Raw genomic sequence first — 17,352 nt, forward strand, 5'->3', positions numbered from 1 at the left:
CCCTTTTTGTTCTTCCCCTACGTATCACACCTTCCCTACACCTTTAGCTCCTTTCTTCAAATTTCTAAATGTCAGTAATCTTATTAGAATCTTATGCATTGTTGCAGAATATTCACACCAGGGAAACTATTTGGTATTTACACATGTGTGACTTATTTATTTCACTTAGGAGTATATCTTCAATATGCAATGTCTTCTTTAATTCATTCAGTTGTTTATTTGTTTCTTCTTGGAATCCATTGAGCTTTTTAAATATAATTGTTTTGGTTTCGTTATCTGGCATTTTATCCACTTCAATATCTTTGGAATAAGTACTAGAAAGTTATAAGCTTTAGGAAGCGTAGTGTTCCTTTGTTTTTTTTTTTCATTGCGTGTGCCTGTTTCCATGTTGAAACTTGTGCCTCTGTTAGGATAGATGCTTATCCCACTTATATGTGGCATCCTTCCTTGTGAGCTTTGTTCCTACACAAAGAGCAGTTGAGTCAGATTCCAAAATGGCAGGGTTATAGAGGATGTCCTGAATAATTGTATACAACCCTGTCTATTTAAATAGAGACCCGAGGCCTAGAGAAGAACAGAGATCTTCTGGGGTCAACAAAATCAGTGAGAGGCGAGGCTGGTGACAGCTCTCGGAGCACTTAACTTCAGAGCCATTCTCTTTTCACTTCATCCACACTGCTCCTCCTCCCCGGCCTTTGCCCTTCCTTCCCTGGGAGCTTCCTGGTACAAGGGCAGTGAGGTAGACGGATCAAAGGCACACCTCGAGATTTTTCTACATAGTCCTCTCCTATCCCTCAAATTATTGTATGTCTTTAGAGGACGCTATTCGCATTATTTATGTATACGATGGTATGAAAGACAGTGTATCTTGCCTCTTTGCTTACATCTTAAAACAGAAGCCTCGGGGAAAACATTGTTTAATCTAAATGGATGTTATAGTAGTGGGGAAATCTCAAGCCCAGTGAAATTCTTAATGAGCAAGAATTCCCAGAACTAGTAACACCATCCTTTTCTATCTTTGGGGAAAGAAAGGAGGGAGCCCCAGTGTTATCTGGTCACACTGCAGGCCTGACAGTAGATAGATCAGACTAACCGTGGATTGGAAAGGAGGAAATAACATGACTACTGTTTATGCAATGCGTTTTGTTTTTTTGTTTCTGTGTATGTTTTCTTCCTGGTCCTAAGCAAAGACAAGCTTTGTAGATTTCTTGCGGACATGAATACTGCAGTACTTGGGCTGATTATTGGATTTCTCATACTAAGCTCTAGGAATAAAGCTCTTGTTCCCGGTTCTGCTCTCCTCCATTCCACAGGAACTCATCTCCTGGGTCCTTTTCTCTCCACTGAGGAGAGTCAGTGATACATTTACGTCCACCTCCCTGGAACTTCTAGGATCCCCAAAATCATAGGAGCCAGAAACAAAGGAAGCAGAAGATCTTTTTATTGGGAAGTAGACGAGAAAGGCAGTGACATGTTTGGGTATCCGGAATGGAAGAATGGGCAACAAGTGAAAGTGGGGATTACAGGGAGGCCTGCAGGCCTGGGCCAAGGACAGGTACAGTCAGGACAGGATGCACCTGGTGGGGGAGAAAAAAATCAGAGCTGTGATTCAGCAGGTCAAAGCCCTCTGACCTACTGAAGAGTCAGGGACAACCCTCTCTGCACCTTGCTTGTGGCCTCTGAGACTTCTCACGATCTCAGTCTGTCCAGCACTTGCCCATTTCCTCCCTACCTCCGCTCTGACATCACTCCCCATCGCCCAACCTTTCGTATCAGCAGGGGTTCCCTCTTCCTCCGGAGAGTGCTCACCTTAAAGGGTTCAAACACGCTAAATGGGACTTTTCCCAGGATCTACACCGTTAGCTGAATCTCGCTCTTCCACTGACGCTAGTTCTTCCATGGAATCATGTCGTTTGAGCCGAAGGTGTCCTTTCAAAGAATTGAGACCTCCAACTGAACCTGAGTCATCCGTGGAATCCTCTTTGAACCGAATGTGACTTTTCTCAAGATGTTCACGTCTAACTGAAACTCGTTCTCCCGTGGGACCATCTTTCTCCCAAAAGCGGTGTTTATCAAAATCTTGACCTCGGCTTGATTCTGTTTCTTCCACTTCTTTGTGCCAAACACGGTTTATCAGAGGATCTTGTGCTCTAGCAGGACCTGTTGGGAAATAAGTGTACTCACAGTTAGATCTATTATGCCCCTCTACACTACCATATCTTTCCTGTAGGCTCCCTGCAGTCTGCCCCAAACTATACTCAGAAGCAGGAGAGGTGCTCCAGGGACAGCTGGGGTGTGTGCTCCTGAAAGACTGTTCCCTTCTCTTTGTGGACAGGGGCTACAGGACCACGGTTCCCTCAAGCGTGTGCTGCCTCCTCCGTCTACCATTTTTTCTCAGGAGCTGGTCCCAGACTGGGCTGACATCTTGACATGAGGACACTTTGTTATTTCTTAGGAAGTTTAGAGAAGGAAAAAATTGTCCTCGGTCACAAACCAGGTAACTTGAATTCCAAACTTGCTCTGGAAATTATTTTGACAATTTCTTACTCCTATCTCCATCTCAGTTTCTATTTTGTGAACCAACGGCCCTCTACTGGCACGACTTCTCTGTTTGTTAACCTTTTAGAAGACAGATTATTTGGATGCTTTTACTGGGCAGGCAAGCAGGGGTCAGAGTCCACACCTGAGACTCAAGAGTCCATACCCAGTACACAGAGTGGGTCCTGGGCTTGTCACTCTGTTGCATGTTCTGCACTGATAATGATCCCTGAGGCCAAAGCCACCTAAGAATATGGCTTGTATACAAGATGCTCAGATCACAACCACTGGACTGGAAAGTGTGGGAAGTCTACCCCTCAGCTTCCTGCTTTTTCTGAACAGGAGAGAAACGGCCACAAGGCTGAAGTGTGAGTTCTAGACTTGCCTGCTACTCCAAAAGTGCTTCCTGCCTGGACCCGAGAGGTCCCTGAGCACCTCATCCTCACTGCCTCAGCCCTACCAGGTCTCCCATTCATTCAGCTTCTATGGCAGCTGCCTCTGCTGCCATTTTACAAGTGATCTTTGAGATGCACCAAGAAATTAATTGGGAGGTGGAATTTGGATCTGAAATGAGATGATACTTTTGAAACCACAGCACACTGAGTGGTAGAAATGACTCCAATATTTAAAAGACAAAACATAAATCATGTACAAGGTGGATATTTACAGTGGCTAACATGCTTTCATTTTTATATAATAGCACCTTGCCTCCTTCTGAAGAATTATTTTAAAAATCTACTATCAACTTACACTTCTAGTAAGAGCTGGTAATCATGAAAGCCCTGTCCATAGAAACAGGTGTATGGGTGTGTGTACATGTGCATGTGTGTGTACATGTGTGTGTCAGCCAGGACTGATGAAAAATTCTTTATTTTATAGACAGTAGAGGCAACGAATTGATTTCTGGGGGATTCCAGAAGCCGCAGTTTGCCAGAAATGGAAAAAAGCAGAGAGAAGACTAATGACATCAGCCATCCTTTCCTACTCCTTAAACTTAGGAGCAGATCTTTCTAGATTGTGGTTATAAGCCAATAAGTTGGTCTTCCATGTAAGATAGTAGGACTTGGTATTTGTCTTTGTTAGCAGAAGTTTAGAGTAAAGAGACACCCAGATTCTGGGAATCACTGGGTGGAGGTTAGGATGAGGAGGGAAGAGTACTGATTATTGGAGAATGAACCCTGGGTTGAAAGCCCACCCCTTGTCACACTGGACTCATACCACATGCACTCCAAAGCTGAAACTGGAAGTGAGACATAAAAGTCAAAATGTTGCAGTATCCTGCAAAACCTTGAAAAAAAAAGCCCCACTGAATAAATTATTCAAACAAAATGAGTATAGAATATACCATTTCTTTCAGGAGTTTGAACTTTATATTGAATTTCACATATTTGAAAAATTTATGGGGGTGAAGTCTACAGTGTTGTTTTTATATACATTGCTCATTTTGCTCAACATTGTGTCTGTGAAATTCACTTATTTTAAAGCCTATCCTTGTGCTTTATGTATTTCCAGCTGTGCACATTCTTACATGAAAATACAAAAACAGGTATGGCTCCACTGTACTGTGGACACACAGTGATTAGCTCTAGTGTTGGGCTCTTACGAGTAATTTTGCTATGAACAATCCTCCACATATCCTTTGGAGAACATCACAATGCACTTTTTTTGTACTGGGGATCAAACTCGGGACCTTGTGCTTTCGAGGCAGGTGGTAGAACCACTGAGCCAAATCCCTGGCCCCATGATGCACTTTTGAAGGTATACTTAGCTAGAGATGGAATTGTTGGGTCACGGGGTACATACAGATCACTGTGTATAGATATGATCTGTCATAAATATTACAACTTTCTAGTATCGATGTACCGACTTACGCTGCCAATGAAGTATGAGAGTTTAGCTACTCCATAACCTTTCCAATATTTGGTATTATCTGCCTTTTCAGTAACTATTCTGGTGGTGATCTAGTGACATTTCCTTATGATTTAAATTTGCATTTCCCTGATGACTTGAGAAGCTAAGCAATTGTTCACACTTTTATTGCTCATGTGGATATCTTCTTTCATGAAGCACTCTTTCAATATCTTGCTTATGTTTAACTGAGTTATCTGTTTTATTGGATAGAAATATCTAAATGTATGTATTTGTAGGAGAAGAGAACCTCTCACACATTAATAAGAAGAGTCTCCATTGCATTTTAAATACAGTTTGGCATTAACTAGTCAAATTGAACATATACACAATCTATGATCCAGGAATTATAAAACCTAATATGAAATTAAGATAAAGAGTCCCACTTCACAAAGAAAAATTTACTTAGATGTACTGTTTCAATTAGTCAAATACTGGAATCAGCTTACATTACTACTAACAAGTTAAAGGCCAAATATACTATGGCTTATTATTACAATGAAATATTGTACAATTGCAAAAATAAGTGCAATGTAGCCATACATAGCATGATTGTAACAAAAATTTAAAAACTACCAGACCCCAAAGAAAGTATTTAGAATTATGTGTTTGTTGAAAGCTTAAAACAAAGAAAAATAAGGGAATACATATCTACATATGGAATAAAGCTCAAAATTGAGTGCAAAAAAATAAAAAATTTGGAGATGAAATTCAGGTCAGGAAGAGATGGAAGAAAATATTCTGGATGGGTAAGAAGCACATCATTAGGTGTAAATTATTGGTTAACTATAGCATTTTAGATCTTGGAGTGTTGGTGAGCTACTGGGTGTGTTGCGTGCATGTGTTCGTGTTATGTATGTGTGTGTGTGTGTGTGTGTGTGTATTTTAAAGTTGCAGAGTAAATCATTGATGGATCACCTTAGTTTTTAATGATCCCATACTGCTGTACTCATAGATTGTGATATTTTGCTACTACACACTATACCACATGTGGCTTTTCTTGGCTTGCTTTCTTGTAGGGTACATGCCTAGAAATGGCATTGCTGACACAAAGGCTAAAGACATCTGAAATTTGGATAATATTCCCTTATAGGGATTGTACCATGTTGTATTCTCACTTGTTATGAATGAAACTGCCTCATTCCATCCACCTTTACACACAGTCTAAAGACATCTGAAATTTGGATAATATTCCCTTATAGGGATTGTACCATGTTGTATTCTCACTCGTTATGAATGAAACTGCCTCATTCCATCCACCTTTACACACCCAGAATGTGTCTAATTTCTAACTTGCATGGATCTTATAGGTGAGAAAAGATACCACACATAAGTTTCTAACTAATATTTATCTGCCATAAATTAATCTTTTCATATTTTAAAAGACACATTTCTTTTTTCTGAAAACTATTGATTTCCTTTGTTCATTTCATTATTCTTTCTCCAATTAAAGTGTGTTCAGGCTGGGGAATAGCCCAGTGATAGAGCATATGTTTAGCATACAAAAGGCCCTGACTTCAATATACAGCATCCACCGAAAGTAAAGTAGTAACAGAACATTCAGTATAAAGCAAAAGTTAAATTAATTCTTTTGATATCATAAAAGTTTAGTCCCTGAAATTCACTTTCACCCAGGATGATATATGCCTCTCTGAAGTTACTTTTTTTGTTTCAATTCCTTTCATTTTTTACTCCTAACTTTGGTCCTTGTTATTGATCACTTGATTTGTTTAGATGAGAAAATTGACTTAAGACCCATCTTTCTGTCCCTCCTTTTGTCCATGAATGAGTGGGCTTTCACTCCCTCTACGTGGATACTAGTGTGACATTATATTTGTTGTGGTGTTTGTCTTTCAGTTTTAATTAAATTTTCACATCTAGCTTTCATCCTTGTCATGTACTGGTTGCTCCTTTTTGTGGTCTATCTTCTTGTGTGTGACACAAGAGATTTACTTTTACTTTGTATTCCCCTGTCATTCTACTTGTGTTTTGGACCTGTAGGTGATTAAGTAGGACTTGGTATGTCTTGTTTCTCTGGTCCTTGTCACACACTGGCTGTTCAATTTAGAAAGCAAAACAGCCTTGGGATCCACCTTATTCTGTGTCTTGTCCACTATAGAGTGGCTCTTATTCTCTACTTAAATACTTGTCTGGAATTCTACTTACATATTGGTTATACTCTTGATCTAGACCAAGTAATTATCCTTGTTACACAATTATGATTTGTCATTTACGTCTACCTAGATGTGGATATTTCTTGTTTTCTACCTGGATGTTGGTCAGATACTCTCATTTATGTTGTGCATGTCAACAATATCGATTGCATATTCATTTCTAGTCATTATAATTGTCATCCACTCATGGTTAGATTTAGATTTAAAACTGGCTTGAGATCCAGATTGATGTTTGCCTCTTTGTCCGGAACAGTGTTGGAATTCTCATCTATTTGGAAATTGATATGATCCATTAGATAACTGGCCTTCCCACTCTGCCAGTAATTGATAACAAGAATGTTTAGGCTTCATTATCTCCAAGGTTTCATCTCAGCTCTTACCCCTCAGCCTTGCCTGATGAACCCCCTGAGGTTGCCACAAGGACTGTCAGTGGTCAGAGGTAGAGAAGACTCCTTGTCCTCAAGTAGAAGAAACTCTGCCTGAAAAGCCCTCTGCTCTCACCCAGAATGATCTGTTTCTATCTCTCACCCAGCAGACACACTCTACTCACCACGCAAACTCTTCCCAGCTGCTTGGCTCTCCAAAATGAGGAGCAGAGCAAGGATGAAGAAGACGGTGGACTTCATCTTGCCAGGAAGGAACTTGACTGAGAGCTGAGTTGAGGTCCTCATTTATATCTCCCTTGACTGGGTGTGTTATGGGTGTGGCTGAAGTTACAAAAAGCACTGCCTTATTTTCCTTTTCTGTAAATGCTGATTCTTTCCTGTTGCTCAGTAGGGGGCATTGTCAATGTCCCAGAGACTTTGTACAGGGCCACAGTGAGAGAACTTCACCTCTCCCTCAAAATCCCAGCAAATATTTATCAATACCTAGAGTGGCATAGTTTTCCACCTTTCCAGAAGAAGTCCAGTCCAGTGTCAGGCAGAGACTTGCTACAGATTATAATAATTAATGGGTAGGTGATGAAGCTTACAGTATGCGGAGTTGGTGGACCTATGGCATGTGTGCCAGAGTGGGCTACTTGTATCCTTGAAAATCCTAAAAGGTTCACCATCACAGATCTGAAGTATGGAGCTCCTTCCATGGTGCCATCACTTAAATCTTATATAGCAGATATAACCCTGTACTTCTACTTCTTGCAAAATTAACTCAAAGTACTTACTATGATAGCTGACAAAAAGCAATCATAAAGATAGGTTGCACAGAAAAGAATGCACTTTATGAAAGCAAAAATGTTTCAGAATTGAATAGGATATGCCACTGAAAACATGATGATAAAGCTCATCACAGTATAAACTGACATGTGTCAAAAGCTTATCAAATTTAGGGCCAGGGATTTAGCTCAGTGGTTCCACCACCTGCCTTGCTAGAGCAAGGTCCCAAGTTTGATCCCCAGTGCCAAAAAAAAAAAAAACAAAAACAAAAACAAAAAAACAAACTTACTGCTTACCAAATTTACTCACCACTATTGAATTTGAAAAGTCTATACAGTTGTGCTGAGTTTTCAGTTATTGGACAGAGAACAGCAGCAATCTTTTCAAGAAGGCTGCTTGTATAATAGTGCAGTGAGAGCTGGGGCTGGGCTTGCAGGGTAAAGTGGCCTTCAGAGATCTTGTTAAATATCTCCGTGGGAGGACTTTAATGTTTTAATGGCGTTAACAACAACTGTTGCAAGAAGAAAGAAGAGTGTTGTTTCTTTATGAGTCCTTTTTTTCTTAAAATCTATCTAAAAATGCATTTTAAAAGTTAAAAATATTTTTATGGAAGTTTTTAAACAGCTATAACTCACAACAGGCAGTCAAGAATATTTGCCACCGTTGGTGAATTTATGAATGTATTGACAGAGGTTACCACGTGAATATTGACACTGGGTACAAGTGCAGCTTTCTGCATTAGTGAGAACACTGAAGGACATTCCTGTAGTTTGATCCATGGAGAATGCAGTACAGCCAGACTACAGAAAAGGGGAGCATTTCCACAGTGAGCCTGTATGTATTCATAGCAGGGTGACGCAGAGATCTGGATTGAAGAGGCCTTAGAAATATATTTCCAGTCTTTCTATTATAGAACTGCAAACTACAACAGTGTATAGAAGGACAATAGGAAAAACTAGCCATGCTTTCTTTCACGGAAAGAACATAGGAACGAATGTTATCGAATACAAATTGCATGATCAAGTCCATTCTCTGACCAGTTATTTTTGTCTCAAGGGCAATAATTATTTCCCTCCAGCAGAGATCCCGGGGAGGAGGCAGAAATTATCCTGAATGAAATTACCTCCAGGGTCTGCTAATCTCAGCCTTCCTCCCCACATTTCCCTCTAGATAATACCAGGAACTTCTCTCTTCAAATTTACCTTGCAGAAGAAGGATCTGATAACACTGATCTTATTTATGGATCAAAGCACAAAACCCTTGCCCAACCCAGTTTATCAAACATGCAGATAAAACAAAACAGCTCAAGATATGTGAATAAAAAACAAAAGCAAAAGCCGGAAAAGGCAAACAAAAATAGAATGAGATTATAACACCATAGAACAGAATTCAGTGAAATTTTTAAAAATTCTTTCAACCTAGAAAATGACCATATCAATAAAGATGAAAGCAGTGGGCTGGGGATTTGGCTCAGTAGTTTTTCTGGCTGCCTCACGAGTGCAAGGTCCCAAGTTCAATCCCTGGTACAAAAAAAAAAAAAAAAAAAAAAAAAAAAAAAAAAAAAAAAGATGAAAGCAGAAACCAGTGTCTGGAAACAAAGGCTCAGTGGCCAATGCGTCTTAGATATGGGATATTATTGGCAGAAGGAAAGTGTCATACTGGTATAGTGAAGCGAAAGCTCCTAGAAACATTAAAGTGCACAAAGCTATCACGAAAAAGAGAAAACAAGGTCTTTAAAGTGCAAGAGAATTTAAATGTGTTTATTCAATTTATGCAAAATCACCTAGTAACACAGGAATGATAATAAAACAAGTACACGACCTCTCTCAAAAAGAGAGAAAATCTGAACAGTAGAAATATCCTGAAAGCGATATAAAAAGTTGCTTTACGTCTTCTTCCTCAGCCCCGTCTAAGAGCTAGGCCTAGGTGATGTGATGTGGAGCAACAAAATGAGACAAATCACAGCAGAGGACTGATGCAGAAAATTCCTTAGGACTCTGGAGGGAGAAATGATTGGGAAGAACTGAGCCAGAGGGGAAACAGGGACATTCCGCCCGGGTGATATTTTGGATTCTCCAGGATAGTCAAACTCACACCCCTCTCTATCCTGTACTAAGACATGGGATGGTCTCCAAATGGAAGCAATAACAATTAAGTGCATCCTGTGAAGCAGGTGAAATCCCCAAGTAGTTATCAAAGCCCAGAGAGCCCTGGGAGTCTTCACTGAGAGAAAGCACAGTGGTGAGATACCCTTTGCCCTGGACCACCTTCTCTGTGTTTCCTAAATATCCAAGGTGGGCCTTGACACAAAGAAAAAGATCTATCACTAGGTGTAGCCCAATTTTTATGTGATAAAATACAAATAGCACAGACTTTACCATATTAACAATGTTTACTCATGCAATTTAGTGGCAGTAAGAGCATTCACATTTATTTGGCCAACTTCATACCTTTCTCTTTTACCCAAAATGAAACTCTGTGTCTCTTAACAAATACCTCCACATTACTTTGGTCCCAGACCCTCATAAGCAATATTTTACCTCTATTTTTAAATTTTTGATTTTCTGGGTACTTCATATAATTGTAATCCATCTTGTTCTTCTGAAGCTGGCTTATCTCTGTTTCAGTATAATTTGATAGCATGAATTTTAAAAGTCAGCTCATAATCAAGGTTTTTCAAGATTTCCATGACAACTCACGTGGAAGAGGTACACTGAATTCAATCAAGAAGATAAAGCCAGTGCAGGAATAAGAAGCACTTTTATAAAAAACATGAAATAATACCTTCAAGTAAGTAAGATATATGCCATTTGTGGATCAACAACTGGCTGTTTTTTTTTTAAGTTAAAGAAATTGGAAATATATCAAGTTATATGGACCACTCTATCTCTGAACAGACTGTCTACGTACACATTTCCAAGCAGATTTGGACATGAGTTGGAGTCTGGATAAGTAGGAACTATGAGGTGATGTAACAACCTTGTGACAATGGCCAAACTGATGCCTTGTGGAGAGTCTGTTTATACTTGAGTTTTTTTCACCTTCAAGTCTCCCCAGTTCTCCATTTTTCTTTCTGTGATTATGTCATTTACTTCAGTTTAACGGGTGCCTTGGGGTTCCTGCTCTCGTCTTGGTTTTTGGTTCAGGTCAAATGAATCCATATAGAACTCTTTCCATGAAAGACCACTGAATCTTCTTGCCTTTTTCACCATTCTTAGGAAAGAGAATTCCAGAATACAAAGGACAAGTAGTTCTCAGCTCCAGCTCTGCCCCTAATTTCCACAGTAAATGTGGAGGACTCCTCTGGACTCCAGTTTTCTCATCGCACAGTGAGGGTATTTGTCTGGCTTCTCTCAAAGTAAAGCTTCCTTTCAAATTCAATGGAGACTCTGAGACTCTTCTAAGCTGAGGTGTAGCTGGGGTCTGTGCATGACCCTTGTCATGCTGAACTGATATGAAGACATATAAGGCTGGCCAGAGCACAGACTCGATGTCTGAGAAAATTAAACAAAGGAAGCCCTGACAAGAGGTCTAGATTGTTCAAGAATATCCTGCTCTTAAGCCAGGATGCATACACAGCCTACAAGGGTTCCTAGTCTCAGCCAAAATTCCATAGTTTGAGGACACTTAACTTCCAGAAGGAAAATGAAAGCAGTTAAATGACCTGCAAAAAACTATATAATCTGGATATCGAATTTCTATTCTACAATCATTCCGTAATTTCAGTAATATCATATAGTCCTAGAACAGTTCCTCTTTCCCATGTTTTTTTTTTTTTTTGTACCTGGGATCAAATTCGGGGCCTTGCACTTGTGAGGCAGGCGTTTATCATCATTCTTGGTGTCTCTTCACTACCACCTGCAGAAATATAAATGTTTTTATAAAGCAATTTCATGGAGGAGGTTGGAACTCTGTGAAGATCCCTGGCGTCTTTAGAAATATTTGTATGCTTTTTGATTGCCCACTTTGCCAAGCTCCCTCCTGTTTTGGTACCTCTATACTTAAATCCATGCTTGAGTCTTAATTAGTGACAATGCTGGCCTTCTATGGTAGTAAGAGAACATATGAGAGGGTCATTTTTGTCACCTTAGATAACTAGGGCTGTGCTAATATGTTCTGCAAAGCCTGTGCTCCACCTAGCACTTTAGAGCACTGTTGAATAATTCAAGAGGGCACAAAGTATTTTTTCCCCCAGCACAGGGTAGATTTGGGGATTCTTCTGCATATGACTCCAAGGGCATGGATGACAGTAATGAGTATCCAGGACTGTAGCAGCAGTGTCTTCATCATACAACTGAGAAGTGCTGGTACAGGGTGCAATTATGCTGCCTGAACACTGACACAGGGAGCTGGAGCCTATCACCACACTTTCATGATTCCACATTTCACCCTTTGTAGGTTAGTTTCTCTAGGAAGCAGGACCTGAAATATGGTTAAAAGGACAAGTTCCTATGTGAAAATATTAGAATGAAGGTGAAGGAGAAGAAGCACATGCGGGTAGAAAACACTGTGACCACACCTACTTGAGAAAAACTCTGCTAGTCAAGGAAGCAGCTCTGGAACAAGAACTTTCCAGTAGAGGATCCTCCACTGGGCAGAAGATGACACATCCTCCCTGGTTTGGGCCTGTGGATCCGTGTTTTCTCAGTTCAAATATCAGGGTAGTACTGCAGAAGCATATGCTGGCAGCAGTCAACTGTACATAAACTCTGCAACAGGCAAGAAATCAATCCTTACAGCGGGGTCTGAGCACATCTGCCATTTAGCCACAGATTCTAGCTTCCGTCTATACTTGGGAATTGCTCATACAGTATACTGCTTTGTCTCCTATTGCAGGAATCCTTTAAGGAAGGAAGTTGGCACACAACAAACAGCCCCTAAAGTTGGTATCAGGGCTTCAGCTGACCTCAAGCTCATTTTCTCTGTCTCTCAGTTCAACACCTCCTGTGCTGAGCTACTCTCAGCTATTTATCTGGTGGTGTGACCAAGGCTCTGTGGTGGATTAACTAATGGTCCGCATGGAGCACCCAGCTGAACTGAGTCAGTGTGGAAGACCCACCTGAGAATTGCTGCTGATGGTATAAAAGGAGAACTGGAGGGGAAGAATGTATGCTATTGAATTTCTTGGAGAAGCTTGCTGTAGCACTTTTCCCTGATAGTAACTTGGCTGTTATCATTATCAGGTCCTCGCTGTCACTGAGGATGGCTACTGTTCTTGTCAGGGGAGCTCTGGTCTTGGCCTTGAGCCTTGCTTCCTGACTCCAGTGCAGATCCCTCAGCCTGGTGGCACAGATCCTTCACCCCACCAGTGCAGATTTTCTAGCTCCCACCCCTGGCCTTTGGGCCTTCCCAGGACAGATCCTTGATATGCACTTGCATGAAACGTTGCCTGGTCTCTAGGCCTCTGGCTGCACTCATAGAGGACATTACCTTGGGCTCTAGGCTTTTGGCTGGACTTGTGCGGGGCATTGTCGTGGGATCCAAGCTCTCAGCTGGATTTTCCAGGTCTCCTAGCATATGGACAGATGTCTTGTACTTCTCTGCATTTGACTTTTGGGGTGACTATTAAAAAGTAATCCTACAAATTATGTGTCCTGTATTAAATCTATTCCCTTGCAAACCCTGACTATAACATCCTCATTGCTGGGGATTCATACCCTTCTTAGGCCAGTGTGGCTGTATTTGTGTACTCACAGCTAGTGTAGGGATGAAGTAAAACCAAGAGACCTTGTGCTGTTCCTCTGTGCATCTGCCCCACTCTTCTTTAGCTCTGCTTTGCCTATCCTTTCTGAGTACCAGTTGCAACTTGAGTTGGGACATTTCTGATTGAATGAGCTGACCAGCTACTCACAGATCCTGCTTTCCAGTCTTGTAGTTCTTGTAAGACTTAAGTCTCACTTTTACTCCTGGAGCGTGAACAGCCAAGAGGCTTTCACGATGCTGGGCTCAGAAGCTCAGCGAGGCTCCAGGAGCTAGTCGGACAGCGAGAGTCACCCAGGAAGGAACACACCAGGCAAATTGGCAAATAGACCTTTATTAGTCTGGCCAGACGGCACTCCCCAAACCAAGTAGCTCAGACAGGCAGCTAGCTCAGAAACAGAGGCCACTTTATATAGGGCTGAAGGGGGGTTTACACTTAAAACTTACAGGAAGAGGACAAAGGCAAAGAATCAGTTGTTCTGACCTAGTGGTCATCAGGCATATACTTGACCTTCACGTACTAATGATCAGCAGATTGCTCATCCATCATTCCATTTACAATTTTGACCCAGCTATCCCTCTGCTGGGTATTGTCCCAAAAGAACTAAAAGCATCATTCCACAGCAATATATGCATACCCATGTTACAGTGGCACAGTTTTTAATAGCTAAAACTTGGAAATAGCCCAATTGCCCATAAGTTGGAGACTGGATAAAGAAGATGTGATTTTCTATAAAAAAGAACACTACTAAATGGATGCACAGTGAGGCCATACTCTTAAGTGAAATAAATAGGACATACTTGTGTAGATACTGAATAGTTTCCCTGGTGTGAAAAACTAAAAGTGTAAATAAGGTTCAAATGGTATAATGATGATGTGAAATAGGAAGAAAAAGTCTAAAGGAGTAGGAGAAGTAGGACTGGTAGGGGGAAAAGAAAGAAGGGAAAGGAAAAAATGAGAAAAGGAAAAAATGAAAGCAAAGTCTTTGTAAATAGGGAAGGGTGGAGTGGGTGAAGGTAGGGCAGGGGAATGGGCAAATAATAAGAACTAAGATACATCATGAAAGGTACAAGATCCCAATAATGAATGTAACTGTACTGTATACCTAAAATGTACCAATAAACTTAATGGGAAAAAAGATCTACAGTTATATAATAATATCCAACATAAACCAGGAACTTATGTGGAGTGAATTTCCCCTTGGTAAAGTGATTTCACCCTGCCAGGGTGGGGAGAATTTAAGAGGGACAGGGGACAAAACAGAGCAATAACTAAAGAGAAATCTAGTAGAAGCAAGGCTGAAGGACAGAGGATCACACAAGCTTTGGGAAACTGGAGAAGAAAAGAGAGAAAGAATGAAGGAGAAAGCAAAAGAAATATCAAGGAGCTGGGTGTGGTGGAGCACATCTTTAATCCCAGCACTCGGGAGGCTGAGACAGGAGGATCACTGAGTTTGAGACCAGCCTGGGCTACATAGTGAGTTCCAGATCAGTCTGAACTACATAATGAGACCCTGTCTCAAAAAACCAAACAAACAAACAAACAAACAAACAAACAAACAAAAAACTCAAGGCAAACAAGAAAGACTAATGACAGTGTTCATTCACATTAAAATATTTCAAAAATCAAGAAAACACTTGATAAAAGTCAAAACCTAAACAATCTCCACCTCCTCCAAAAAAAAAATTAAAAAAAGAAAAATGAAGCAAAGTAATAAACAAAGAGAGAAAGAAAAAAAAATTCCTCTGGTGCTCAAAGTTCAGTGATAGTGATCAAGTCAGAGGCCAAATCTGTGCTGGGCAACCCTGCCAAGTGTGCAGTGGGGTTAATGCTGGGTGTGGGGCTGATCTTGGCCTCTGGATGTGGGGACTGGAGCCAGTCTTTAGCCAGAAGCTTCTGGGTGGCCCACGCATGTCTCTACCCAGTTTGTCTCTACATTTCTCTCCCAGTTGCTGTAGCATTGTCAGAGACAGTCCAAGGCTGATCCTAGTCTTGCATATAGTTCATCCCTCCCAGACCTTGCACATTGTCCTCTGTTCCATGCTGCTGGCTCCTCTCACTGCTGCCCTCCTTGTCCTGCCACCATAGGCCAAGTCTGCTTGTGCTGCTGGTCAAAAGCTGGAGGGAGTCCTAAGTTCCTGGCCAAGGGTGCTTAGGCCACTGGATGCAGGGCAGAGGAGTGTAAATTTCCCACTCCTTGTCTCTGCCTCCCAAGACTGCTTGTGCCATTTGTTTGAGTCGCTCTCTCATTCATGCGGGTCGCAGGTGTTGTTCTACTTGATATCCTCAACACCGCTGTTAGTACCTAACCTTGTTTTTGCTAGAGGTTCCAGTTAGCAGTTATGGAGCATGACAGAAAAAAACAAAAACAAAAACAAAAAAACCTGGTGGCCATTTGGGAAAGGAGCAGCTTCTTGGTCACTCACCACTGCATGTGCTGGTGAAATTTGTTACCAGGCTGCAGTGTTCTATGTTTGCAGGAAAGCAAAAGAGGTGAGGGCCCTTATATGCCAGATCTGTCCTATGTGGATTGAGTTTACCACACATTTCAGTCTCTCCGTTTTTTGGTTTTTGTTTTGTTGTTGTTGTTGTTGTTGTTGTTGTTGTTGTTTTTTGAGAACTTTCTGGGAATGGCAGTTCCTGCTCCGAGTGCAAGCAGTAGATCCATGGGTAGTCCTGTGGGCTGGATAATTATTTTATAAATCCCTATGCCTATGTTTTGTTTGATTTACAAATCTCTTATTTCAGATTGATTTTGGCATCAGTATATATGTCCCTCTCTTTTTTCCAATTACCTCCAATGTGATTCCTCAATTGAGCCATAGTCCTGAAACTCTCTTTTTCCTCTTTTGACAGGAAATGCCCATTATATTTCACTTATTTATTTTCTTTCACTTTTTGTCTTGATTCCAGCAGCTATTGTTGTATTATTTAAAATTGTTCTGGAAATAGGATTTTGACCATTAATTAGATGTATTGTTTTGTCTCTTCTTTACCTTGTAAATTTATGATTCATATTTATTATCTTTTTTAGTTTATCTTCCATAGCCTTGAATACTTGGTTGATTAGTTTTCATATTTCATCTTTACTGATAACCATATTTGAGGCTATATGGGTCATCTGGTCTTCTATATGTTGATTTAATTTATGTTGTCTCCATCTGTCTAATACTGATACAGTTTTAAAAATTCTATCCTAACAGTTCTCCCCATGACTTTACATGACCTGTATTTGCAATGATTTGCACAGATCCCTGCTGTAGAATAATTTCAAATACTTTGTGTTGATTTCCCCTTGAAGGAGTATCTTCATTATGACTAAGCATAGGGGTTTCTCAGAGCATATAGTATGGAAGGATAAGTGATAAAGGTTGACTTTATTGCATAGCAATCTGACAAGCACCACCTCAGCCAGGTGTTCTAGGTTATCAAGATCAGTGCTAAATCATGGTAATAGAAGTACCATCCACATCATGAGAGGAGATGGGTGATACCTCTGGGGTATTCAAATTGCCGTAACTGCAGTCTAGTCAGAGAAAAATGTGAGATAAATCCCCAAAGAGAGACATTCTATCAAATACCTAACCAGTACTTCTCACAATTGCTAAGATCAGACAAAAACAAATGGGATAATCTGAGCAATGGTCACAGTCAGGAAGAACCTAAAGAGACACAACAACTCAATGTGATGGGGAATCCTAAATGAGAAATAACAAGAATAAAAACAGTAAAAACAAAGGCAATATAAATAAATGGCATTAACAGCACTGTACTAATATTAGCTTACTATTTTGAGAACTGTCCCATAGCCATGTAAGGTGTGAACACTTGGTGGAGGGGTCTGGATGTTTGAAGACAGGAACTCAAGTATGTGTTC

The 17,352-nt window shown here is 40.6% G+C and overlaps 1 protein-coding gene across 1 annotated transcript; it reads right to left on the reverse strand.

The window, feature by feature from the left end:
• Positions 1-1,469: 1,469 nt before the first annotated feature.
• Positions 1,470-7,246, reverse strand: LOC109118278 (seminal vesicle protein SVP-2-like). The gene is made up of 3 exons (XM_019208539.2): positions 7,171-7,246; positions 1,810-2,160; positions 1,470-1,577 (listed from the first exon to the last, which is right to left on the reverse strand). The coding sequence occupies exons 1-2, from the start codon at positions 7,244-7,246 to the stop codon at positions 1,829-1,831; spliced, it is 408 nt and encodes a 135-aa protein (XP_019064084.2). The 3' UTR covers positions 1,470-1,577; positions 1,810-1,828.
• Positions 7,247-17,352: the final 10,106 nt, after the last annotated feature.

The sequence above is a fragment of the Fukomys damarensis genome, unplaced genomic scaffold (genome assembly GCF_012274545.1).
Source record: "Fukomys damarensis isolate Sample0158 unplaced genomic scaffold, DMR_v1.0_HiC HiC_scaffold_22, whole genome shotgun sequence".
Lineage (NCBI taxonomy): Eukaryota > Metazoa > Chordata > Mammalia > Rodentia > Bathyergidae > Fukomys > Fukomys damarensis.

What these genes read in the sequence shown, in the direction of transcription:
- LOC109118278 (XM_019208539.2), bottom strand. Translation starts at nt 7,246, where the DNA reads ATGAAGTCCACCGTCTTCTTCATCCTTGCTCTGCTCCTCATTTTGGAG. An exon ending in AGCTGGGAAGAGTTTGCGTG is followed by an intron (nt 2,161 to 7,170) that starts GTGAGTAGAGTG and finishes ATTTCCCAACAG; the next exon opens with GTCCTGCTAGAGCACAAGAT.